The sequence below is a fragment of the Brassica oleracea genome, chromosome C2 (genome assembly GCF_000695525.1).
Source record: "Brassica oleracea var. oleracea cultivar TO1000 chromosome C2, BOL, whole genome shotgun sequence".
Lineage (NCBI taxonomy): Eukaryota > Viridiplantae > Streptophyta > Magnoliopsida > Brassicales > Brassicaceae > Brassica > Brassica oleracea.
In genome coordinates, this window is record NC_027749.1 from 51,870,805 (window position 1) to 51,896,671 (window position 25,867).

Here is a 25,867-nt window from a genome sequence, read left to right on the forward strand (position 1 = left end):
CACCAGTTTGTGGTTCTAGGTATCTTATTATTGATGGAGAATTATAGCCGATATATATTCCCAACCGTCTTTGCGGTCCCATCTTTGTACGTTGTGGTGGTGCTATTGGAATATAAACCGCACAACCAAAGATTTTTAGATGAGAGATATTTGGTTCTTTTTCATTTCTGTAACAAACAGTTAATATCAATAAAGAAAATAAACTTTCATAAGTAAACATATTATGCATTAATAACAAGTACACAATAATTATACATTAGTTATTATGAAATACAACATTATTCTGAAAGTGAAATACATAATATTTTATGGCATCACTGGGCATTATTATGCTTGATCAGTACAAGCACTTCAATTATTTTGATGAGTGGCCTCGTCGAAATCTCCCATAAAGTCAGAGGATTCGAGGTATGTCGATGTTGTACCCACAAGATGTTCATTGAGATTTACTTCCTTTGCCTTGCCTTTAATAGATTCTTGGTACAATTGGCATAGATGCCGAGGAGTTCGACATACTTGAGACCAGTGTCCCTTCGATCCACATCTGTAACAGACGTTCTCATTTTTATGAGTAGGGTTTTCTTGGGTTTCTTTCCCTTTTACCCGATCAGATCGATTCCATGTGTTGGATCCCCTTCCTCTTGGGTTGTTACTCCTTTCATGGTTGCGGTTAAATCGATAACCACGACCACGACCAAAACCACGATTGTGACCACGGCCACGACCACGCCCACGATAGGAATAATTTCCTTTTTCCGGATTTTTTATATCTGTTGCATTTACCTCAGGAAATGCTTTGGTTCCCGTGGGTCGGGCATTATGGTTTTTAATGAGGAGTTCATTATTTCTCTCCGCTATTATAAGCGCCACAGCGAGTTCAGAGAACCTCGTATACCCACAATTTCTATATTGTTCTTGTAGAACATAATGATTTTTGTGGAACGTTTGGTAAGTTTTCTCGAGCATTTCTGCTTCCGAGATAGGGTTACCGCAATAATCTAATTGCGCCGCTATTCTCAATATAGCAGAATTGTACGTTTTCACTTTTTCAAAATCTTGAAATCGTAGATTTTTCCACTCATCGAGTGCATGGGGGAGAGTAATTTTCTTTTGTTTATCAAACTTCTCCTTCAGAGCTTTCCAAAGATCTAAAGGATCTTTGGTTCTCGCATAATCATGCGTAAGATTTTCATCTAGATGCCTTCTCAGAAATATCACGGCCTTAGCCTTTTCATGAGAGGTTGATATATTGCCTTCTTTTATTGTTTCGAGTATTTTCTCGGAATCTAGATGAAGCTCCATGTTTGTAATCCATGCCGTGTAGTTTGTCCCAGTTACTTCCAAGGTCGAAAACTGAAGTTTTTCGATTTTTGCCATTTGTATTTCGAATCGCAGAGTGATCGTGCTGATAACGTGTTATAAAAAGAACTGGAATTTTATTGTATCGCGAGAATTTAAGTAAGGGCAAAATTTATATCCGTAAAATTTTTAACACTGATAGAAAATGTTTATTATAGAGAGAAGAGAAGGTTGAAGTATGATCTTATTTTTGACTTTCTTAACAAATTGTTCTTTATTCTTCACCTCCTTACTTTACTACTTCATTCCAAATTTTATAATATCTATAATTCGAATGATTACATTCATAACCTCATCATCTACTTGATTTTATGGCTTTTTCACTCATCTAATGATTTTACGATTACCTTCAGCTTTTTTTTTTATGGATATGCTGTCCAAAAAATAATTGATTTTATGGCTATATGCAACATGTAAGAGTATCTTTATCAAATGATACCAGGGGGTTTTACCGTGTGGATCCCGCGTAAGACCCACTTTTTTTAAAGAAATCGGTTACCAAAATTATTAAATAGTAGTCGTTTCTTAAAGGTTTGTTACACTGTTCGCGGACTCCACTGATACATAGCGGTCCGCGATTGGTTCATTTTTAATTTTTTTTTTTAATTCGAAAAAGTAAAAAAAAAAAATTAAGAAATCCGGGATAATGATGATTTAGAGTAGTACAACAGGGCAATTAACCAATAGCAAAATATGTCACATGTGAACGGAAAAAGAGTTCAAATGTATGAGTGAGTAAAGTTTAAAAAGTGTGATTTCGCTTTTAAGCTAAAATCATGCTATATTAGTAACTACCCCTCAACAACTTTCATATCATGATGATATATAATTCTAATTAATAAACAAAAACATGGATTAAAGTCTTAAGTAATTGACTAAACTAGACTTAACCTAACCAGAAATAATTTAAACAGATTTTATAAAAATGAAATAATTTTTTTAAAAAAAACTACCACTAAATTCACGCCAGCTCCGTAGTTCCCTCTTTCTCTCCGCTTATTGATGAATTTTAACCCCCAAATCAAAATTAAAATTAATTAATACTAATAAATACTTATGTCGTCCATTTAATAAGTGTAAATTAAATCAAATCAATATCTATTCTATCACATATATATATATATATATATATATACATTTATCTCGCAATCGCAGACCTCTCTTTATCCCGTGCCATTCGAATTTTCTCGAGAAAGCGCGGAGAAAATGGCTCCGTAGCTGCAACTTTCGCGATTTCGATTCTCTCGCCTTCTCGTATTTGCTCATCGCCTGTATCAGGTATACGCCTCTTGCACATTCCTCTGTATATCTTCTCGCTACGGCGGATTGTTGCTTTTAAATCTTACGTTTGCTCAGTGATGATCATCAAAACTAGTTCCTCTACCTAGATCTGCTATTTTCTCATCGTTATTAAGCTCATAGATGACTTCGTTTGTTGATTATATCATGTGGATCTCGTTCTTCGTCTGGTTTGCACTGTGATCGCTAGGGTTTAAGCAGATCTGGTGCATAGCCTTTTGTTTAGATCTGTGTTTACATTCTCATATCGATCCTATTGAGAGCAAAGAGGCCTCCTCGCCAATATGATTTAGAGTTTCATTAGTGATTTCGCGGCGCCGTTTGTTCATTTGATTGTATTTTCTCGAGATTCTAGCCACTCGATGTAGCTCGCTGTTCGTTCTTCGTCTGGTTTACACTGTAATCGCTAGGGTTTAAGCAGATCTGGTGACATAGCTAGCCTTTTGTTTAGATCTCTGTTGCATCGCAAGGCCTCAGCCAATATGATCGAGCTGGTTGATGAATCTGCAAGAAATATGATTTTTCTTGTTTCTCTATCTGTGTAGGTGTGAAAACGTTTTGTTATCTGTGTATTGTTGTTGGATTAGGAGGTCATGGCACAGCCAAGGTACACTAGGATAGACAACACCAGGAGGCCGTCGTCGAGCTATTGCTCAACGGTGACTATAGTTGTGTTTGTGGCTCTATGCTTAGTCGGGATTTGGATGATGACGTCATCCTCTCTTGGACCAGATCAGAGTGTTGATGTGGTTCCTCTTGACAACAAAGATGGGATCAAGAATCAGATGACTCCACCTGCGGAGGAGGATAGAGGTAATGGCCAGAGGCCTGAAGACGCAACTGGTGAAACACCGAAGGAGGAGAAGAAAGGAGATGGTGATGAGAGCTCAAGCAAGGAAGAGAAAAGTAAAGAAGAGTCTACTTCATCTGGTGAGACGAAAAGTGAGACAGAAGGTTTGACAGACAACCCGGATGAAGAGAATCCTGACTCTAATGAAAAGCAAACTAAGCCCGAGACGGAGGATAATGAGTCCGGTGAGGATGGTGAGAACCAAAAGAAATTTGAGGCTGATGAAAGTGAGAAAAAGTCCAGTGACGATGAGACAGGCAATGAAGGTGCTGAAACAAAGCCTGAGAAGGGAAACACCAAGACAAATGTGGAGCAAGAGAGTCAACCTAAAAACGAGACCTCGGGTGGGGCACAGTTAGAGCTAGTGAATGAAACTATTGCGCAAAATGGCTCGTTTTCAACTCAGGCAACAGAGTCCAAAAACGAGAAAGAAGCTCAGAAGAGTTCTGGTGATCGGATTATTGATTTCAAATGGAAGGTCTGCAATACAACCGCCGGGCCGGATTACATTCCCTGTCTTGACAATGTGCAAGCCATTAGGAGTCTTAAGAGTACTAAACATTATGAGCATCGTGAGAGGCATTGCCCGGACAGCCCACCCACCTGCCTCGTTCCTTTGCCTGAAGGATATAAGCGGCCAATTGAGTGGCCTAAAAGTCGAGAAAAGGTCTGCTGAGTCTCTTCACTCTATCAGTTATATATATGCGTGTTAAAAAACTAATACTAATTTCGTTTATGCAGATCTGGTACACCAACGTCCCTCATACCAAGCTTGCTGAGTATAAGGGGCATCAAAATTGGGTTAAAGTTACCGGTGAGTATCTAACATTTCCAGGAGGAGGAACCCAATTCAAGCATGGTGCTCTTCATTACATCGATTTCATACAGGAGGTTGGTATTCAGATGTAGTTCTTTTGTTAGAAAGTTTGAACTGGTTTGTACTTTGATCACTTTAAAGAGTAATATTTGTGCTGATGAAAAATATGCTTTACAGTCTGTCTCTGATATCGCTTGGGGTAAACGCTCGCGTGTGGTCTTGGATGTTGGGTGTGGTGTTGCAAGCTTTGGAGGTTTCCTCTTCGACAGAGACGTGATCACGATGTCCCTTGCGCCTAAAGATGAACATGAAGCTCAAGTGCAGTTTGCTCTTGAGAGAGGCATTCCTGCCATTTCTGCTGTGATGGGAACTACAAGGCTACCTTTCCCTGGCAGAGTTTTCGACATCGTTCACTGTGCTCGCTGTAGAGTGCCATGGCACATAGAAGGTAAGTAGCATCACTGCCATAGATGTAGTCTCTGAACTCTGAATGGAAAACTCTTCCTGGATCTTTACCATCTGTTACTATACATGGACAGGTGGAAAACTCCTTCTGGAGCTAAACCGTGTATTGAGACCTGGAGGCTTCTTTGTGTGGTCTGCTACTCCTGTTTATCAGAAGAAGACAGAAGATGTTGAAATCTGGAAAGGTAGTACAAAGCGTTATCCTCCATGTATATTTGCTCTGGAACATCCTTTTTCTCACACCTCATGTTGGCGAATTTGGCAGCTATGAGTGAACTCACTAAGAAAATGTGTTGGGAACTCATATCGATTAACAAGGACAAAGTCAACGGAGTCGGTGTAGCTACTTACAAAAAGCCTACTTCAAATGAATGCTACACAAGCAGATCAGAACAAAATCCTCCAATTTGTGCCGACTCTGATGACCCCAATGCATCTTGGTATATGATCTTTTTTCTTTATAATTGTTTTGGTATTGTGCTCAAATACATGTTTGGGTGTGGATTTTTAACAGGAAAGTGCCACTTCAAGCATGCATGCACACAGCACCAGAAGACAAAACGCAACGTGGATCTCAGTGGCCGGGGCAATGGCCAGCGAGATTAGATAAACCACCGTACTGGTTATCGAGTTCGCAGACAGGTGTTTATGGAAAAGCAGCACCAGAGGATTTCAGCGCTGATTATGAGCACTGGAAACGCGTAGTGACCAAATCGTACCTTAAAGGTTTAGGAATCAACTGGGGAACTGTTAGAAATGTCATGGACATGAAAGCCGTTTATGGAGGGTAAGTAATACAGAACAGCACAGAGGTTCTAAAGGATACCTTCTTTAATCTTTGTGTGTTTGTGTTCACTTTGTAGATTTGCAGCGGCTCTAAGAGAAATGAAAGTGTGGGTGATGAACGTGGTTCCAATAGATTCACCAGACACGTTAGCAATAATCTACGAACGAGGACTGTTTGGTATCTACCACGATTGGTGTGAATCTTTCAGTACTTACCCGAGATCATACGATCTTCTTCACGCCGACCATCTTTTCTCCAAACTCAAACAAAGGTATGTCTGTTGTCTCTGAAAAGAGTTTCTCATGCCAACTAACTAACTTTGTATTCGACAGGTGCAATCTGACGGCGGTTGTGGCGGAAGTGGATAGGGTACTGAGACCGGAAGGGAAACTGATAGTGAGGGACGACGCGGAGACGATACAAGAAGTGGAAGCGATGGTGAAAGCGATGAAATGGGAAGTGCGTATGACTTACTCAAAGGAGAAAGAAGGTTTGCTTTCTGTTCAAAAGTCAATTTGGCGACCCGAAGAGGTAGAGACTCTCACTTACGCTATCGCCACTTAAGAGATAAAACAAACTTAGTTCGAGTCGGTCTTTTTGTACGTAAACACACACTCTTGTCTTAACTCCTTGTTATCACCATCATCATCTCTTTTTCAATCTCTAGGAAATTTCTTTTATTTTTTAAGCGTCGAGAATGAGTTTTTGAGTTGTGTGTCTGTACTATTCAAACTTTTTTCTTTGTAACGTTCTTGAGGTTCTATGGTAAAGTTAGAATACCGTGAGATGTGATTCCTAATGACTCTTAATAGAGTTTTAACACGATAGATTCAAATGGATATGAGAACTTTGATGAACAGAGAGATAGATACATTGTTGGGTTTACATAAGAATGGATACAAACATGATCACCATTTCCAGAAAACATTGGAACCACACTTGAACTTGTCTTTGCCTTCGCATTCCAATGCCAAATCTTCTGAGATAAATGGCACTTTCTGCAAAATACAAAAAAAAAAACATGAAGAAGAACATCATAATCTATTCAATCGTCTATATCTCTCAAAGAACGAAAAGGTTGAGTTTTAAGAATAACCTTTTGCTTGGCAAGATCTTGACATCCTGTGAAATTCTCAGGGAACTTGCAGCTTCCGAACTGAACGGTGAATGCTCTCGCAAAGTTTGCTCCACTTGTTGCCAATCTCTTCTTATCATTCAGTTCCTATTAACCAAAATTTTCAAAAACAAAACCGTTAATTTGCATTTTTTAGAGATTTCAAGATTCAGAACATTTCAAGACTTTACTTTGTTGGCTATGCTCTTCTCGAGGTATTCATCGAAGACGCTAGCATTAGCAGAAGCAGAGACAGCAGCAGTGGAGAAGAGTGTAGCAGCTAAGAACATCATGGCGGATCTTCTTCCATTAACATCATCACCACCACCAACTCGTTGAGCTGCTTTGATCACAGGAACCGTCTGTTTCTTCTGGCCAAACCCAACCGATGAATTCACCAAACCCACTTTCTGGTTTAGCTCTACTGAGCTAGCACCAGAGATTGCGTAGCTGCAGGTGAGAACACTCGAGTTCATGGCCGCCATTAAATCTCTCTCTCTGTTGCTTCTTCAGAAAGTCAAGAGCGTTTGAGTTTTTGATTGGTGGCTGAAGGAGGAAGGAGATTAGAATGTAGTATTAGAGATGAAAGAGGATGATGATGACGTGGACGTGTGAATGTAATAAAGGATTGTGGTTGGAGAGTGGTGGATAAGGTGAGATTTCACTACTGTCCTAGTGGCGGCAAAAAGTCCAAAATCTTTTCTTACTACTCAAAGAAAGTTTTAGGTCTTTCATATTCTCTGAGTGTTTATGTGGTTAGCTTTTCTTTAGTCCCCACCTCTAAGCTCCATAATCTCTGCTTCAAACTCAGTTCTATCATGTTATCATGAGCCTGATCAGGATTAGCCCACTGACTCCATTTGGCATGTCTATCTTTCATACAAAGAACAATGTGTGCTTCTAAAAAACAGAGCTTCCATCATTGTAAGATTGTCTTAATAGAATAAAAAGAATTGAACAACAAGAAAATGTACAGAGCATAGAAAGCAAATTAAAAAACTGGCTTTATGATGTTCTTGCTCTCTGTGGCTTCATCAATGTGTTTTCTGTTTTAAAATTTTAACATTTTTATTAAAAGATATTTTTCTGTAAACAACACAGTATATATATAAGAATAATCTTTTTAATTTAAAATATATTTTTAGATTTTGGATAATTCTTATTATTATTAATTTTAATCACTATTCGGCAAAATAATTTAAATCCGTTTTTTATTTTGTAGGTAATTTATATATTTGATTCATTAAAGATATAACGATATTAACCACTCGCCAGAATTCAAATGCAAAAAATGATTTCGAAAATAATAGTATAGATACCTCGTTAACTTTTGTTACCTTGACTTTATATCATGTATTTTGTCTTTGATATATATATATACACCCATTCTAACGCAGCTTTAAGTAACTGTGGCATTTGTAATCGTTAACTTTACTCTTGCATCCTTTGATTAGAGACTAATAATAATGACAGTATCATTTTAAGGGAAGAATCCATGGAAATACACAACTTGGAATGTTTTTATATGTTCCACAGTTTCTTTTTTGGTGCTCAGATTCTAATTTAACAAAAGATAATACATGATTTATACAATAATATCACATCATCAGTTGTCATCTCTATAAAAGGGTTTTTGTTTTGAGAAGAGTAAGGAAATTGAGGCATTTGCCCTTTTTCTTCTCTCTCTAGTAAGCAAAGTAAAAGATAAAAACAATCAAACCTCTGCAAAAGTAGAATCTTTCTGTACACAAACTGTAGTGTGTGACTGGTCTGTTCTGCCACTCACATTGATCTACTTCTCTTCAGGTTAAAGGCTTTTTTCTTTCTTCTGCCTTTGGGAGGATTCTGCTTTGCTACTATAGCTATGAGAAAAGGGTTTCCTCAAAACGCATGTTTTTTTAGCCGTTTGAACCCAAGGGTTAGCCCTTTATTATGTTGGTTTCCCTCTCTGTAAAAATAGCTAATGGAACATCACAAGATTCCATTTAAGACCCTTTGGTAGTAATCATACTGCCGTGTTCGCCATGCATCTAAGCTGCTGCTGATGAGAGATAGCACCAACGAGACACATTGCTGGTTTCGTGACCCCAACCAAATACAAAGAAAAGAAAGACTGTTACCAACAGTTGATCATGCGCCAAGTTGGATTCAACGGACATAAAACAAAAGGCTTTACCTCTTCGGTTAAGCTTAGATGGAATCGTTTTCTTAGGTTTTGAATGGTTCGTGGACCACCTTTGAAGCAAGGGTAACCCGAGTCCTAATCAAGACAATACCAGAATATGAAACTTCACACGGCATATAACTAGGCGTGCTACCATATCATATACTATATATGATTCTGGTTTAATATAAAAGAAGGCAAGAGATTATGATGATACCTGTAACATTTCAACTAAGAGAATAATTCTCTCAGCGTGCTTTCTACATGTAAGGAATCCTTGAATGCATAGCACCTAACAACAATTGACAGTTTAGATCTCTTCTTCAACATAATAGCTCTACGCAGGAATGGTTTAAGAGACTTGAGTGATGGAATTAAGAGGTGAGAGGAAGAGTCACGTGGTGGATACCTTGAAATAGTCAAAGAACTCACTTGGAACCCCATCAGCATCAGAGTCCATGACCTAGTTGTGACAAGTGTTATTGGGTATAAATTTGGACTACCGGATTCAATGAAATTTAAGCACAAAGGAGTTTGAAGGGACGAAAACCAATCTGTTATAAGAGAAAGAATGATTTTTTTACCTCAAGAAGTTCACGAGTTAACTTAAACGGAGCACTCTCAAAGTTTACACCACCAGGCGAATTGGAAAGCATAAACCCGAAATCAATGTGTATGATGTGACCCTCTTCATCCAAGAGAAGATTCCCATTATGACGATCTTTTACCTACAACCAATTGAAAACCATGGGCAAATGAGCCTTTAAAACCACCTAACATGCTATTCATGAAACATATAAACGGCACCAGGACATGTAAAACCTATAAATCCCTTTGTTTACAACGCACTAATATGCTCGTATAGGTGAATAAACAATGTACTCAGAGAAGGGGCCGCTAAGAGATGTACCTGCAGAAGGTAACAGACCAAAGAGTATCCGGCCATACTCTCAACAAAATTCCTCTGCAAAAGAAGCCAGCTCGGAAGGTTATATACATAAAATAGCATATGGCACAAGAAGGCAAGAATGGGTCATTATATTATATGAAACAAAATAACCAACATGCTGGTTGAATTGAACTATTACGATCTACATCAACAGCATATTACCTGGGCGAGCTTAAAACTAGGAGAGTTTTCTTTATACTTTGCGGCAAAGAATTCACGTAGGCTAGTGATGTTGGGGTATCTACTTTTGATAGAATGAATAGAAGCCTGCAGGAAGGGAGATGGTACTTACTACATACGCTTCCATTGTAAAAAAAGAATGATGACAGGATACCACGTCGTATTAAACAGGTTCTGGTTTACAAAATTACCGTATCTGGAATTGTTTCTATAAGGGCAGTATACGAAGATGTAACCAAGACTTCATAAGGACGTAACCAGAGGGGTAGACCTGCTTCTTGGAATATATCTAGCACATGGACAAGACAATTCTCTATAAGATTGGAAACAGAGTCGTCTTTAACGGAATAAGAAGACATGAAAACCAAAACGAGAAGCCATACCCCAAGAAACAGGATATTAGCAAAAAGTAGATATAAGAAAGTATCACCCACCATAAAAGTGAGATATGAGTTGCACAGCAAGATGTTCCTGCCGACAGTCATCACCGCTCTTCACAATAATCTGCGAATATCTACAGCCTTTTAAAAATAGAGGTAGAGAGAAATATAGTATGGCAAAATAGTCAACACACAAGGACACAGTTCAGTAAAGATTACGGAAGTAAATTTCTGACTCCTTTGACATCAGCTTTTCAACGTCAACATATAAAAATAACTTGAAAATTTAAAGAGAACCATAAGCAGAAGAATATCATTATTTTGATGTCTACATTGTTGCAGGTCTAAAAGAGAAAAAAATGCTATGGTCAGGAACCTACTATTCCTTAAAAACAAAATATGGAATCACGAGTTATGGTCCCCTAGATAAGGAAGATCAACAGTTTCAACCCCAATAATATAAAACTGTGGGTGCTAGTTGACACAAATCCCTATTCTAGTTATCAACAACAAACTTAATATAGAGGAATGAACTCGGTCGGGAAATATTAATGATAAAAGGTAAGGTTTTTTGCAGCACTTACAGAACGCAGGTCCCAACCAGGTAAATTTCCATATATTGAAGCTTTACGAATTCTCTCTCGCTTTCCATCCCAAAGTTCACCAGATAAGGCATCACCCTCCTTTAGCATTCCACCATTGGCCTTGTGAACATCACAAAAAATAGATAGACGGTTCAAAATTCAGAACAAGAAAAGGAAGATCTGTTAAACATGCATTTACCCTTGGTTGTGCATCTGAAGAATCCTGACCAGCCCCTTTGAGAGGAAGGCCTGGGGGTGCCTCACCCTTTGCTGCAGCAGCCTGCATAAGTTATTAAATTGTGGATAAATGACGGGTAGAGGAAGAATAACAAATAGAACACATGCAATGACTTCAAACTGTAGGTGACTATAAGTAACTGAAGTGCACAGGACAAGAACAAGTACATGTACTAAAATATCGACTCAATTGAGTATCAGAGTTATTTCCACCACAAGAAAAAGTACATCATGTATCATATTGAATTCAAATGGCAAAAGCATACATTGCCTTCTAGAAGTTATCGATCATGAAATACTCACCCTTACTTCCTCCATGGCGACAGTACTTGGAACACGGCGATGTTCCTTTTTACGTGGGACTGCTGGATCAGGAATGCTCTCCATTCGAAGTCCTGGGTCAGCCGTCACGACAACCCTTACCCATTCAAGATCAGAGTTTAGCCCAGTTCTTGGGGCCTCAGCCAGGACATCATCGAATGGATCACTCAGCGATTCAAGAGATACAGTACAACTCTCCACTGAGAGGCTTACACTGACAAGTTTCACCTTCACGTCGGGCTTAGGAGTCATTGCCTGATCAATTGCTTGGGCAGTGGAAAGCGACATTCGGTCAGCACTGTTGCGATAAGCCTCCTGAGTAGTCCATAGCGGATAAGCCCATGCAGGTTGCTTTTGAAAAAAGGCGTCCCCGTTGGCCAATGGTATCCCCCCTCTAGAAAGCTTCTGGGAGTTTGATGTATCTTTAGCACTGTTTCAGAAAACAAAAGGAACAGTGGGAGAAGGCTTTCATATAAATTTTTACACTTGGTACGACTAACAGGACATAAAAAGAATAACTTCCTAGTAGAGGTACTAGATAAGTATTATCTTACGAAGCAGTGGATAAGTATTACTTTGAGAAATTTTAAATTTACCTGGGTGTTGCCGCTTTCAAAACCTCTACGGAGATCATGTAGGGCGCTTTTTCCCTAGAATTCAAAAGAGTGGATTCGTCTTCAGGAATATGAACGACACGATAAACTCCTCTCCCCATTGGAAAACAAATTCCTGGAAGGTTATTGGGGAAATTTTTTAGTATCTGGTAATAAAAACAGTTACACAACAGAATCAATGTAAGATGGAATAAAAGAAGGAATCTAAAACTGCTTCTAAAAGCTGAAATCATAAGATCAGTGATAAAAGAGAAATCAAAGAGTGGGGGAAAAATCTCCAAACAAGAGAGGAAAGATTGCAATATGTTCTGAAAATCTAATCAGACAAAGAAGGGACCAACATCTACCATACATTGGACTTATAGAAGCAGCACAAACATGATTCAAAGGATATACTACTTTTTCTAAGACAAGATACATGATTTAAATCTCAGTAACATTAGAACGGGGTAAATTTTTCACATACTCAGAGAAATGCATACGTGACTGAGATAATGCAATGCCGGCTCAATAGATATGAGCTACACAGATAGCAAACCTCTAAATAAATGAAAATTCAATTTCAGAAAATACCTCCAGTGGTTTCAGCTTCAGATAAATGAAAATTGATCTCTGCAAGAGACTAAAACCAAAGAGAAGAAACATGAAATCTGGTCAGTTGCTACAAAGGTATAATTTAACAGCCTAAAAATAATCATCAATATGGAAAGTCAGGTGTAATGATTACCTCCCGAAGAGCAATCTTCCGATCTTCGATGGGAAAGACATCTACCAAACCATACGATGTTTCACATAACGCTTGTACAAATTCTAATGACTCATGGTAAGCCCCTTTCCTGAACTGTGAAGCGGTATTTTTTGGTAGTGGGGGCTTACCAGCTGTAGTATCATCCTGCTGCTTAGGTGAACCTGGCCGCTTCTGCAATGGTTATAATAAGAAAGATTGGTATGCGCAGAATCAAGAACACATAACAGTAAAGAATGTCCAGTATAGATAAGTAAATAATTGCAGTCGACAACCACCTTGTTTCAGCCAACATTTGCATCAAGCAAATTTCACAAGAAGCAGATATTTATGATTATATCCTACAAAAATCTTGGCAAATGAATCTAAAGATATGGATCGAAAGAAACTCGAATATCAAGCAGTGCAGCTAAACCCAGTATTTGCAATAAGATAGAAACACAAAGGACAAGTCAAATGAGAGCAAACCTCTTTGTGCTTCTTTGATCCAAATAGTTCAGAATCTTCAACAGACTGGTCACGATCTCTGAACAATTTACGGAAAAAGTTCTCTGTCCCAGGACTGCTTTCAACTATGCCATTGCTCGTATTTTCAATTTCTGAAGTAGGTTTTGCGTCTTCTGAATGTGTACGGAATAATCTTTTGAACAGAGAAAATTCTGGAGATTCGTCACCCTCGCTTTCACTCCCGTCATCGGCTTTGACAATATCTTTCTTGTCGTCAGGCTTCTCCTTAAATAACTTTTTGAAAAACCCCTCCCTTTCATCCTCTTCACCAGATTTATCATCAGCAAGGACTGCTCCATTCGTCTCATTCTTTTCATCAGCATGTCGTTTGTCATCAACTTTATCCTTGAAAAGTTTCTTAAAAAATCCATCTTTGTCCTCATCATCTATTGCTTTAGGAACTTTATCTTCCTCAGTTTTGCTGTCACGGAATAGTTTCTTGAAGAACCCTTCTGAGTTTGCATTTGACTCCTCATCCTCCTTTTTATTCTCTCGCAATAACCTCTTGAAGAAACTCTCCGAGTTTGCACTCAAATCCTCTTCATCACCCTTATTATCTCGTAACAACCTCTTAAACATCCCATTCCCATCTGAACTCGATGTCAATTCCTCGTTTTCTCCTTTACTACTTAACAGCCTCTTGAAGAACCCCTCTGAACTGTTTGTTACCTCCTCATCTTCTGCTTTATTATCTTTCATGAGGCGCTTAAAGAAACCCTCCGAGTTAGACGTTGTTTCATCCCCCTCACCTTTGCTGTCCCTCCTGAGCCTCTTGAAAAACCCTTCCTTCTCACTCTCTTCATCATCTCTCTCACCTGACTTTCTAAACATCAAAGCATCTCTGACTTTAGGACTCGGGATAAGCTTCTTAAAAATCTTACTGTCCTCAGCAGGTAACTGACTACCATCATCCTGAACGCTGCTCCCCGGGGAAGGCGAGAATGACAAAGACTTCTGCATCGGAGGAGACAGCTTCAACGAGAAGAGCTTCTGTTTCGACGACAAAAGCCTACTCAAGACCTGATTCTTACTCCCGGGGGTCGAAACCTCACTCTGCACACGCATAAGAGGAGACCACTCACCCATAATAGTAGCAGCAATCTGACACTTCTCTTGAATCCTACCAATCCCTTCACTATCCTCAGAATCCTCCAACTCAGCCAACAAAAACCAATGCACTTTCAGAGCAATCTTCAACGACTTAGCACAGATATCTATCACAAACTTATCAAGCGAGGGGCTCGGCTTGTGCACCATCATATAACAAATCTGGAAGAGATAACTCTCGATACCTGATAAAGGAAGCGTATACATCCTATTGCATAAGTAATCCCTAACACCAGCGTGAGGATGCTTGTAGAGGTAACTAACAGCGATCCACTCGCAGAAGAAAGCTGAATCGAAGAACCTAATAAGCCAACCGTTGGAGCCAGCGGACTCGGAGATGAGGTTACTCGGTGAGGTGATCTCGCGAGGCGACTCAGCTGAGTCACCTCGAACGAGTGATAGAAACCGTCCCATCGTCATTCTGATCAGCTTCGCGTAATCATCCGAGAGACGGATCTAAACGAATCGAATCTCTATCCGGTTTAGCTAAACCCTAGGATTCTCAGTAAACCTTCACTCATAAAACCTAATCGCTTCTCTGTAACCAACTAAAAGCTCAATCGAAGCGCTTAGGCTAACCTAACCAGATGGAAATAGAGATTACTCGTATCTTACTCGATCGAATCGGCGTAAACCGGAGGCGATCGGGAGTTTTAACCGGAGATCGAACTGATCTCACGGAGAAGGAACGTAGCGATCAGCTGATTCTAACGATGATCTGGTCTTCGTCGTCTCCGAGATTGTCAGCTTGAAGAGAGATCAATTCGAAAGAAGTAGCTGAAACGGCGAGAAGCGATCGCCGTTGACTCTGCCGGAAGCGGTTATTGTCGTCGTCGTCGTCGTCTGTTGGTGGGAGAGAGAGAGAGAGAGAGGGGAAAGTAATTATTGTTTGCAATACTTTTAAATTAATTTAACTTCTTCTGGTTGTTTAATTATTTTTAATTATTTATTATATTTTTTTGTCTTGGTGAAGGAAGGGAACTAACGTGCGCTGGAAAGTTCGCGCGATCAGAGTTGAAAATTTAAGTGGGAAATAATGATTTGTCCAAAACGGACAGTTGATTAATCATCACATGCTTTTGAATTTCGAATCTGATAAGCTATTAAACTAATCTACAGCACATAAAATGAAAGATTAATGTTTCCACTTATGCTTTTGAATTACTTAAACATGGTGCACAATGCTACAAATAATTAATATATAATCATAGAAAACGAACTTTAACCAAAGAAATTGTTTTAGGAAAACTCGAAATTTAATAAGTAGCCATCAGTATACGAGGGATCAGAGATGTTCTTAGATAAAAGGACCAATGTGAAACGTAATTAAGATTAAATAAACTACGAACAGAAACCGACATGGTCTAAAACAGAAGTAGACTCAAAAGACACGCAAAACTAAAGTCACGAAAACCCAAACCCAAAGCCATTTCATACAACCAAATCGGGCTGGTGAATAAGGCTTTTATCTAGACACGAGACAAGAACAATACGAAGGACATAGCACCGAGTACGGTGGTGAAGGAGAAGGGAAGCAAGGAAGATCCGTGGTTCCCTGGAGATGGGTTTGGAGCTAGAAAACTTAAGTCGGGTCCAGCAGCTGCAGCAGCTCCTCCTGGAGCAAGACCTGGTCAAAATAATGATTCCAGGTTAAGAAACTTTAATTAATCACATAAACACATAAAAATGAAATTATGATCAGTAGTTATAATTGTGGTCTAATGTTTACAAGTCTATTAAAGTTTTTTTTTATATATCCACACAATCCTTTGTTATGTCATGGTCACATGTATAAGTTTTTTATATATCCACACAATCCTTCGTCATGTCATGGTCACATGTATAAGCTAGCGACTGTAGGTGTTCTAAAATATAAACGGAAGTACAGAACCCAGATGGTCTCAAAAGGATCAACTAATAAAATAAAATAAAATTTTATTTAGCATTTAATAACAGAAAACAACATTGCATGAGACAAAAATTAAGAGTAAAAAATAATCAAAATCAAACAAAGGAGAAATATAAAATACCTGGAGCCATAGTAGGAGCGGCGGACACTGCCAACAAAATAAAAAACAAATGAAAAAACAGTATCAGTACAAATTCACAAAAAAAATATTCTTACATAAACTAAAAATGATGAAAAAATAAGGATACAAACATAGATCTATAAAATCAAAAAGAATCTAAGAAATGAAAAAAATACAAAAAAAAATTAATAAAATAATAGATCTTACATCCACAAGCAGCCATAGGAGGAGCGTGAAGCTTGCATGCAGCGGGAAGTGTAGCTGCTTTAGTCATGTTCAAAGTAACTCCTAGAGAAGCACTGCTTTTAAACGCCTCACATAGACACTCTGCGTCAGTCTTGAGCACCGTCTTAAGGCCGTTGCAACACGAACTAGCCGGCTTGGCCTCCGTACCTCCAGCGGAAACAAAGGACAAACAATCAGCCATGTTGAGTATGAGCATCGAACAGTCTACAGCCGGAGCCGGCGCCGCCGTGTGGTGATGAGCTGCTTCAAGAACGGAGGGGATGGAGAGAAGGAGGATGAAAAGAAAAGGTGTCAAGGTAGAGAATGAAGTGGCCATTGTAGGTGTTTATGTGAAAGATGAGAGGAGTTTCAATGGATAGAAGTGTGTGGCGGAGACTTTGAAGAGTAAAGAGGAGAAGAAGAAGAAAGGGCAAGGGGGTATTTGTAGGTCGGTTGCTTTGGGTGTTGCATATTAACGATGACGTTTTGTGTATGTGTCATGCATTTTCATATGGATGCGTGATCGTGTGGTCTATACGAAGAGAGATCTGGCCTTTCATCTTTCCTTTCTTGTTATTATTACTAATGTATGCACTTTACTTTTTGGTATATTTCAAGAAACTTGATTAGCTTTTTTTCTTACTACAAAAACAAATATAAATGGATTAATTAAAGATTTTAAACCCAAATCCTGTATACATATTTGCCAATATTGCAAGAATACGTGGAGTGTCGTGGGTCTTGTGAAACTAGTCTATTGACCTCGATCGTCGGATTCCCACGGTTATAAAAAATAAAAAATATTTGCCAAAATTTTCATTTGTGTACACTATTATAATTGAAGTTAGAGTGAAAAATAATAATTAACCATTATGAAGAAATTTCTGATTAGTTGGTGTTTCTTCATACTTTCTTGAAAATGTCAAACTTCATTGAAGGAAAGGTTTTATTTTCAAAACTTTTAATTCAGTTGAGATTAGATCTTTTCAATTTTTATGTGGTTGCGGTGGATATTACGTGATTCCATGTAGTGGTGAATTATTGTGTCATTTATATCATTTATTTTAGCCAATTTACTGTTACTTTAGTGGCCGAAATAAATGTACTTTAGTTCTCAAATGGGTATTGGACACTGGACTAATGGAGATTTTCATGACTTTCCACCTCCCTTAACCCCTATAGTTCAATTCAGGGCCGGAAAATAGGTTGATTTACTCATCGAGATAATCACAAACCAGCTTCTAAAGACAAATTAAACCCATGGCCGGTCTTAATGCATAGGCTATTGCAAACACTGGTTTATGATCCTCAAAATTTAAGAAAAAGGTATATAAATATATATATGTAAATATCCAAATTTATTATAAAAAAAATATATAATTTTTCACCAAATTGTTTACAATCCCTAAAATTTTAGAACCGGCCATCACTGCTCTCCAAAAATAACAAATAGAGGTATGCGTTACTTAATTTGCACGATTCACCTAAATAGAAAAGCTTCTTGTTTCTGCTCGAAAATTTAATTTGGAAGGTGGAGGATAATAAATGTGACATATGTATTGCGTTACTCTTTACTCTTTACCTCAACACATGCATGTCTACACATACTTGTAGAGGATCGGATGATTTTCCACTGTATGTTAAAAGCATCAGATCTTATTTCCCAAAGTAAGAGATTCTTGTTGGTGATCTGGTCGACGTGTAAAGATTACAGTATCCAAACTATGCGGATCCGTAAGAAAAATATCAACGGTTGAAATGAAAAACAAATGTTCCTTCACTTTTTTTCCATGAAGTAAAGCTATTCTTAAATATGTGTTAAATGTTAACCTTTGAGTACTAGTATCTAAACTTGGTACACATTAGTTACATCTTCGGTGACTCTTTGAAGTTTCTTCCTATGTGATTATGTTTTGAGCTAATATAAGTCCATTACAGCTCTTTCACAACCTACATAATATCGAAAAGATAGTAGACATTGATTAATAGGTACATTTATATCACTTATAAAGGTAGTACTAACCGAATTTTACCTTCAGTTGTTATGTTTAGATTAGTAAATCGCTCAAAAGTTGATCCATATGTTTTCAAGATTTTGTGTGCGAACGTGATCATTTTCATTTTAAAATCTATATATAAACTAAACAAATTTGTAAAAAAAAAAGTTTTTATATAAGTTTTGTTTACTCCTTAGACCTAGAAAACTTTTGGGATCACGCTACGATTATTAATATATATATATATATATATATATATAAGTTTTGCTATGGAATTTTCTGGTTATAGAATTTTATAGCATTATACTATCATTAATAACGTCTTGGTATAACCTTTTTCCATGTTTGGGTGGATTCATTGTTTTTAAGAATGTTTTGTATCTATCAAATTTAAAGTGATAATTCTCTCAAATAGTCATTTTTAAGTTTTTGTCACAAAAATAATCTTCGAGAAAGAAAATGATCAAAATAGTATTTTTTATTTTGAAAATTTTAATATTTATTAATTTGAAACTATATATCCAAAACTTCATCCCTTAACTCTAAACTCTAACTATATATTAGTTAACCATAGGGTAAAAATACATATTTTGGTCATTTTTACTTTTTAATAAAATTTATTTTGGTTATTATCTTTACTGAGGACTATTTTTGTTACAAAAATTTAAAAAATACTATCCTATGGAATTTCTCAATTTAAAGTGCAATGAAGTTATTATATGAAATTAATGATTATTTATCATATTATCGTGATTGGGCCGTATGTCGGAAGATCACTTAAATTTGAACTCCCTTCGTGGCCCGTTGAAAAGAATACAGAAAACAAATCCACCCATAACTTCCATCATCTTTCCAAATTTCCCCATAATAAACAAATTGTTAGTTATGAGATTCTTTTGGTTTACGTACGTTTATGTGTAGTTGAATTAGAGATAAGTAATGTAGAATCCTTGTGGCTTTACACTGTTATATGATGGTTGAGTACGTTTATCATATATAATGACCGATCACAGGCTTGATTGTTGGAGTTGGGACTTTCGGGTTCCAAAAGTCTAAAGAGACTACAATATAAGGAAGCAATTAACTTAGAAATTAAATTCTGAATTGATAATCATTACTAAGACTAGTTTATATTAATCTAACGTAATCAAAATTTTCATTCCTTTGATAATTCGTTCATGCAAACACCTTACGTTCTAGAGTGAAAAAAAAACAAATGACAATTTCATTTATTACATTCATGTTACATAGTACAATCTTACACTTGAATAATTATAGCGTAACCATCAACCACAAAATGCCAATCACAAGCTTATTGTATCAAACAAATTATTTTTAAGCAACCAAATCATTAATTAAAACCAAACCACACATGCATGTTGTGCTTTAATTCACTTTCTTAGTTGATCGCAGAGCAAACCCTACGAATCTCCCCATCTGATCCTGTCTTAACTTCTATAAGACTCATCTTCACCATCGAATTCCCGAACTCTGTTCCAAACCTCAAGGATGGTCTACGTAAGCCTAATAAACGTTCTATGATGACTCGAGTCTCGGTGTCATTCCACAAGACGAGATCGGACTGGAGAACCACGCGGCTTGACCTCACTTTACTTAGGAACGATGTGTCAAAGCTGCCAGCACTACCTTCGTCTAAGTCGACTCGGGCTGATGCGTCTCCAGTTTGAGGGCATCTAGCCTGAACCAATGGTACAAAACTTGGATCGATTGATGGGTCGGGTTGTCCTGTACCGTTGAAGTTGAAGAATCTGCCTCTTACCAAACCGCAACCAGCTGTCCCTATTGTGTGCCCGCCTAGTGAAACCAAAACTCGTTAAATTAGTATCAGCAAGTTGGAATTTGAATGCGCCAAATATAACATGAAATTTATTTACGATTTGATACGTACTAAATGTTGTATAACGATTCAGAACTTGTTGATTATGGAATGAATTAAATCTCGGTACAAAAAAATACACATTCGTTCGATCGAACGAGTATAGTAGATAAGTAAGTTTTGTCTAAAAGCTTACACGGTATAATATTATATCTTTTACAATAAGGAAAACCGTCTTTGTTAGATAAGAAAATTTTCATAAAGGTAATATTAAATTTTGAAAATATATAAATATGGATCTAAAGGATTTAAAATTATTTATTCACATAATTAAGGGGATGTATTCAATCTAAAATTTGTGGTGATTTGACTTTTAATGAGGTTTTAGATGATGTTAAGAAATTGCAGAGAATAAAATGATTTTTGTTAAACCACTCTAAAATATCACCTAAAACCATAGGATTTGAGTTTTATTTTTTTTAACTAAGAAACTCCACCCAAACACTCTAAAATCACTTGAAAACTTTAAAACTCCATAACTTAGAATATTTTCAATAACAGTGGATTTCAGAGTATTTTATAAAATGTCAAGTTCAATAACACTGGATTTTAGATGAGTTTTTAAAATTTATGTTTCAATAACAGTGAATTTGTCATTTTGACACAAATCGCCTAAAACTCTCAATTGAATACACCCTCTTAAATATGCATTTGTCTCAATCATGCTTTTTCTCTAAGTATTTATGCTTTGTCAGTGTCAATTCATGTTTGCTGGCAACAGAACTGCATTAAAAATTGAATGTAATGACAACATACCAACAAGGGTTACGAGATCTAGCGTGTTGAGAGTTTTAGCAGCAAAGTCTCGCTTCTGCTTGTCCACGGCATCGTTTGGTCCGGGTAAGATCACGTCCGAGGCTTGCGAAATTCGGCCGTCTAGACGTCCCAATGGCACTCGCCAGCCTTGTCCACCAGTCTGCATCACCCAAGTTTCAATACGTTAGATATTTATATATTTATACGTGCGTGTAACTATTTAAACCAAAATAACTAATTTAAAAATGTGTTACCAAAACAACGGCGTCACGAGCAGCAAGGGTAAGGATATCAGCACAAGAAACAATTCCAGGACACTCAGCCTCAAGCCTAGTCTTAGCCTCTTCAATAGCTTCAAACCCTCTCAATGAACGGTTTGGACCGGCGGTTCTCTCCGTGTTGTTACCAGCGATGAGAACCGAACCATCGCAGCCACGGACAAAGCAATCGTGAAAATGCATACGCAAAATCCCGGGTGCATTAGCCGGGTTAGACTGGACATGTTTTCGAACCACCGATGTCACAATAGACTCTACGTTTCGGCATCTATTCCCATAGAACCCAACACGCGGTCTCTGACCAACACCACGGTTTGAGCCACTGTTTCCTTGTGCAGCTACAGCTGCAACCAATACTAAAAACGTTACTAGAATGAATAGTAGATTATAACCACGACCCATTTTGTGTTTCTGATAATACTAATCAAGAAAGTGTTTGAGCTTTGTTAAAGTTGTTATTGTTTGCTGTGTGTGCTGTGTTTTGAGTTTTGGGTTAAAGGTTGTATATATAGGCCAGAAAGTCTTGGGAATAAGAATTCTGACGAGCAAGTTCGGCACACGACGCCGGAATTCATGGGAATTATATTAGTATTATAATGTTGATATAGTTAATCATTAAATAACAGTTGGTTGCATTATGATGTAGACGAGTCGGTCCATTGAACAATCATATTTTCATTGTTCTTTTGTATCCTTGTGAGCGAAGCTATCTTCGTTATTTTTTTTGACTAAAGGCTTAGCTATCTTCGTTATAATCAGATGATATGTAGCTAAACTGTAAAGAACTCGGTTAGTGATTTTCTGATTCATTTAGTGAGATTTGCAAATTTTGTAGCTGATTAATGGATTTACAATTAACCTAAAATGTGATTTGTTATTAAAAAACAATGAATTTATTGAAAATTGAAGAATATAAATGAATTGGAATTTTTTTTAACACTGATTTATATTTATATTACAATTATGATACGAGAAAGATTACATAGACGATTCGACAACCGACAATACTATATGTCTTATGAAGACTTACGCCAAACTGCATATATCACCTGAGCCGTCCTATGAAGATCCACGCCTGACCATAATTACTTGCACCATGTTGAAAATTCCTTGTAAGCTTTTCTTCCGTAATCTGCATAATTGTTTAATAAATCGCTCCCTCCGGAACTTGAAACCTGGATTTCTTGTAATCTGCAATAAATTACATAGTCTGAGATTCGAACCCCAAACCTGGATGTAGAAGCCTTTAAACCTTAACTAGTAGGCTACGGTGCTCCACAAATGAATTGGGTTAAAATGCAAATCTCCTAGACCCGTTGGTATCACAATAGAGATGTTTTATTTGGGTCAAATGCAAATAATATATTGATTAGCTCGATCAATTTTGTGAGGATGATATATGTTTTTTTTTTAACTTAGAGGATAATATAGGTTTCAAATCTTTTTTGGGCAGAAGTTCAAAACATTTCTATAGTTAAAAGGATAATGAAATTATATATATACTAGGCATAGTTGACCATTTAAAATGATTAATTTTGTCTGGTATGTTAGTTTTTAAGTATTTTTTTGTAATTTTGGATTAGCACGTATACTATTAAGAGTGTGATGAAGATTTAAAATTTAAAAGTATTCACCGCCATGGAATCTTTGAACTATCGGACAAGAGGCTGCTTGTGCATGAGGAAGGTGCAAAACAAAGAGGATAGGGTTAACCACTTCCATTTAAATAAAGTCATTACGAGGATAGGGTTAACGTTGGCTTTAGTTAGTTAATCACTTCCATTTAAATAAAGTCACTACGAGTAATAACATTACATTATCATTAAATTATACTGACAGTCTATATATGTAGATTTTTTGCTGACGAAATTCCTTTTTTCTGCTGATGAAAAACGTGTTTGGCCGTTATATTACAAGTCGTATGCATATTTAATTTGTATTTTTTGAATATGAAGTTGTGGTCTTTGATTTCGTTTTATATCAACAGAATATTTTTCTAAAATATATATATTATTCAATTGAAAAACGTAAGAAATTAACTTGAATTTGAATATGTTAATGTCGGTCGCAATATCGCAATATCAGGCTTTTTTTTATTCAAATCATTCAAACCACCGCATTTGGACTATCTGCGGAACTGTACTCTATATATATATATATATATATTAGCATACATATTCATATTTACAAACCTTTTCTAACTGGGCTTATTTACAAAATTTCCGATTCCGATCCAATTTTGTTTGATTTCTCGTTATTTTAAGATTTGAACTTTATACATATTATTTTAAATAGTCTGAAACATTATATATCATTTTCAAAATATAGTTTAACCTATCATTCAAATTTACCAATTGTTTGTATTATTTTCTGATCATTGATAAATCTTTATAATAAATTAATTATTCATGATAATAAAAATAGAATAAAACAACTTTATATATTTAATGATGATCTTTGATGTATTTAAAGATAATATTTGTATGTCAAAAAAGAAGATATTCGTAAGTTATTAACTAAAATACCACTAGATATGGTAGGTCAGTTGGTTTAAGCGCATGTATTGGTGATGTGTTTCTGATTCAAAATCCGGTAAAAAATGATGTATGCTATAAATGGTATCAGTAAAGACCGGTTCCGAGTTTTGAAAGAGATTACGGCCTAAGGTCCAAACTCCCTGTACTTAACAGGTAAACAAAGAAGTTATGAACTACATGTTAAATGTAATACCTCGAGGATGAATAAGTCTTGAATTTTTTTTTTGAGAAAAAACCGACTATACTGTTGTGCATACTTTTTCAAAGGATAATCAAACGGGAGAGGAGCAAAACAACGATGCTTATGGGTCTAGACTTGGTCCCTTTCAACAAAAGAAATTACTGACCACACAATATTGCTAGTCATAGACTCATAGCATTTAAAAAATGTATACAAATGAGTATTTTCACACAAAAATGTATACAACGAGAAATATTTTATTCGATGATTTGAAAAAAAATATGATGTCATATTTTAACATGCTGAAAACAGCTCCACTGAACGATTTAGGCGTTCTCGGTTGTAATTTCATACAAATCACCCAAATTCAGACAGAAAGATAGTGTGGAGAATTACATTTTATGTAAATTTTTTATAAAAAAGCCGAGTTTGAATGCACATCAAAACAATTCATGCTACATGGATATGAAACAATATTTTAGGTTTCATTTGAATATTTAGAAAAAGGGTTAGCCTGCCTCTCTTTTTTAAAAAAATTGGGTTCTTTTATGAATCTGAAATATCTTCGGGTTAATAAAAAAAATCCTTACCAAATAGATAATTTTGTTATACTAATTTTTAACTTAATAAAGAAATTATAATTATTCAAGATTTTATTGAGAGAAAAATTACGGCAAAAGTATAAAAATCTTAACAAAATTTGTAATATTTAGTTGTAAAATAAAAAGTGAATGAAAAATTATCCTGAAAACATAAAGCTAAGTTGACAAAAAAAAAACAGATTTGTTATAAAAATAATGGAAAAATCTATCTTTATTCATAACATAGAGGTTCCTTATATAGGTGATTACGCCGTCATAGATAAATGGAAAGATTACAAATCATAATCTTTTGGTTATGAGCCATCCACAATCTGGTTCATAACACTCCCCTTTGAAAGTCATAACCATTTAAAGCTTGTAATGTGCTTTAATGTTGTCTCATTAAAACCTTACCAGCAAAACCCAATTGGGACAAAAACATGGTGAAGGAAAAAGAATACAACACACATTACTCCCCCTGATTTGGACATTAATGAAGGTCCCTTGGATCTCTCCAATTTTCTGCAATCCGTGGGTGATGAAAATCTTGGACAGAATATGCTTCGTTTCGTCCTCGAACATGATAGTTGGTTCTTCTTTACCATCGGCCATGCCACAATCTGATCGAACATATTGAGTCATCGACCTCAAATACACACACACGAAATCTTGGATGATGTTGCTGTGATATGCGTGTACCACCATGTGTAAAACATAATATGTCTGAAAACAAATCAACAAAACCAAATAACCCCTCTTTGGGCTGGTTAGTATAAAATAAACCAAAATCAAAGGCTTCTTCATCGTTCTTATGGACCAAACAGATCAGTGTCTAAAACAAGACTTATGCATCGTCCATCTTAGGACTAAATGGACTTCTTTATCGTCCACCTTTGGACTGAATGG

At 36.7% G+C, this 25,867-nt stretch overlaps 6 protein-coding genes across 6 annotated transcripts; 1 reads left to right on the forward strand and 5 right to left on the reverse strand.

Moving 5' to 3' along the window:
• Positions 1 to 351: 351 nt before the first annotated feature.
• LOC106324580 lies at positions 352 to 1,377 on the reverse strand. Its single transcript, XM_013762521.1, has one exon. It carries the CDS (start codon positions 1,375 to 1,377, stop codon positions 352 to 354), a length of 1,026 nt encoding a protein of 341 aa, XP_013617975.1.
• A 1,347-nt stretch (positions 1,378 to 2,724) lies between these two features.
• On the forward strand, positions 2,725 to 6,362 carry LOC106324868 (probable methyltransferase PMT26; the record flags this gene model as incomplete). Its single annotated transcript, XM_013762864.1, is given in 8 exon segments — positions 2,725 to 4,175; positions 4,250 to 4,399; positions 4,503 to 4,773; positions 4,865 to 4,975; positions 5,056 to 5,230; positions 5,305 to 5,577; positions 5,654 to 5,848; positions 5,910 to 6,362. Coding segments are annotated over 8 exon segments (2,331 nt in total). The 3' UTR covers positions 6,142 to 6,362.
• A 2-nt stretch (positions 6,363 to 6,364) lies between these two features.
• LOC106324869 (photosystem I reaction center subunit N, chloroplastic-like) lies at positions 6,365 to 7,359 on the reverse strand. The gene is made up of 3 exons (XM_013762865.1): positions 6,883 to 7,359; positions 6,674 to 6,799; positions 6,365 to 6,575 (listed from the first exon to the last, which is right to left on the reverse strand). The coding sequence occupies exons 1-3, from the start codon at positions 7,174 to 7,176 to the stop codon at positions 6,486 to 6,488; spliced, it is 510 nt and encodes a 169-aa protein (XP_013618319.1). The 5' UTR covers positions 7,177 to 7,359; the 3' UTR covers positions 6,365 to 6,485.
• Positions 7,360 to 8,253: 894 nt separating this feature from the next.
• LOC106324870 (phosphatidylinositol 4-kinase beta 1-like) lies at positions 8,254 to 15,360 on the reverse strand. The gene is made up of 16 exons (XM_013762866.1): positions 13,334 to 15,360; positions 12,848 to 13,039; positions 12,694 to 12,742; positions 12,103 to 12,235; positions 11,489 to 11,936; positions 11,148 to 11,228; positions 10,949 to 11,068; positions 10,419 to 10,488; positions 10,176 to 10,273; positions 9,967 to 10,071; positions 9,766 to 9,819; positions 9,440 to 9,583; positions 9,265 to 9,318; positions 9,073 to 9,147; positions 8,868 to 8,951; positions 8,254 to 8,764 (listed from the first exon to the last, which is right to left on the reverse strand). Exons 1-16 carry the CDS (start codon positions 14,897 to 14,899, stop codon positions 8,663 to 8,665), a joined length of 3,375 nt encoding a protein of 1,124 aa, XP_013618320.1. The 5' UTR covers positions 14,900 to 15,360; the 3' UTR covers positions 8,254 to 8,662.
• Positions 15,361 to 15,755: 395 nt separating this feature from the next.
• LOC106324871 (non-specific lipid-transfer protein-like protein At5g64080) lies at positions 15,756 to 17,234 on the reverse strand. The gene is made up of 3 exons (XM_013762867.1): positions 16,717 to 17,234; positions 16,510 to 16,536; positions 15,756 to 16,106 (listed from the first exon to the last, which is right to left on the reverse strand). Exons 1-3 carry the CDS (start codon positions 17,069 to 17,071, stop codon positions 15,949 to 15,951), a joined length of 540 nt encoding a protein of 179 aa, XP_013618321.1. The 5' UTR covers positions 17,072 to 17,234; the 3' UTR covers positions 15,756 to 15,948.
• Positions 17,235 to 19,933: 2,699 nt separating this feature from the next.
• LOC106324872 (peroxidase 69-like) lies at positions 19,934 to 22,153 on the reverse strand (the record flags this gene model as incomplete). Its single annotated transcript, XM_013762868.1, is given in 3 exon segments — positions 19,934 to 20,546; positions 21,385 to 21,544; positions 21,639 to 22,153. Coding segments are annotated over 3 exon segments (1,002 nt in total). The 3' UTR covers positions 19,934 to 20,130.
• Positions 22,154 to 25,867: the final 3,714 nt, after the last annotated feature.

What these genes read in the sequence shown, in the direction of transcription:
- LOC106324871 (XM_013762867.1), bottom strand. Translation starts at nt 17,071, where the DNA reads ATGGCCACTTCATTCTCTACCTTGACACCTTTTCTTTTCATCCTCCTT. An exon ending in TCCTATGGCTGCTTGTGGAT is followed by an intron (nt 16,537 to 16,716) that starts GTAAGATCTATT and finishes TTTTGTTGGCAG; the next exon opens with TGTCCGCCGCTCCTACTATG. An exon ending in CGCTCCTACTATGGCTCCAG is followed by an intron (nt 16,107 to 16,509) that starts GTATTTTATATT and finishes TATTTTGACCAG; the next exon opens with GTCTTGCTCCAGGAGGAGCT.
- LOC106324869 (XM_013762865.1), bottom strand. Translation starts at nt 7,176, where the DNA reads ATGGCGGCCATGAACTCGAGTGTTCTCACCTGCAGCTACGCAATCTCT. An exon ending in AGAAGAGCATAGCCAACAAA is followed by an intron (nt 6,800 to 6,882) that starts GTAAAGTCTTGA and finishes TTTGGTTAATAG; the next exon opens with GAACTGAATGATAAGAAGAG. An exon ending in AAGATCTTGCCAAGCAAAAG is followed by an intron (nt 6,576 to 6,673) that starts GTTATTCTTAAA and finishes TGTATTTTGCAG; the next exon opens with AAAGTGCCATTTATCTCAGA.
- LOC106324580 (XM_013762521.1), bottom strand. Translation starts at nt 1,377, where the DNA reads ATGGCAAAAATCGAAAAACTTCAGTTTTCGACCTTGGAAGTAACTGGG.
- LOC106324870 (XM_013762866.1), bottom strand. Translation starts at nt 14,899, where the DNA reads ATGACGATGGGACGGTTTCTATCACTCGTTCGAGGTGACTCAGCTGAG. An exon ending in CTTCAGATGCACAACCAAGG is followed by an intron (nt 11,069 to 11,147) that starts GTAAATGCATGT and finishes GATGTTCACAAG; the next exon opens with GCCAATGGTGGAATGCTAAA. An exon ending in TAGAAACAATTCCAGATACG is followed by an intron (nt 10,072 to 10,175) that starts GTAATTTTGTAA and finishes CCCTTCCTGCAG; the next exon opens with GCTTCTATTCATTCTATCAA.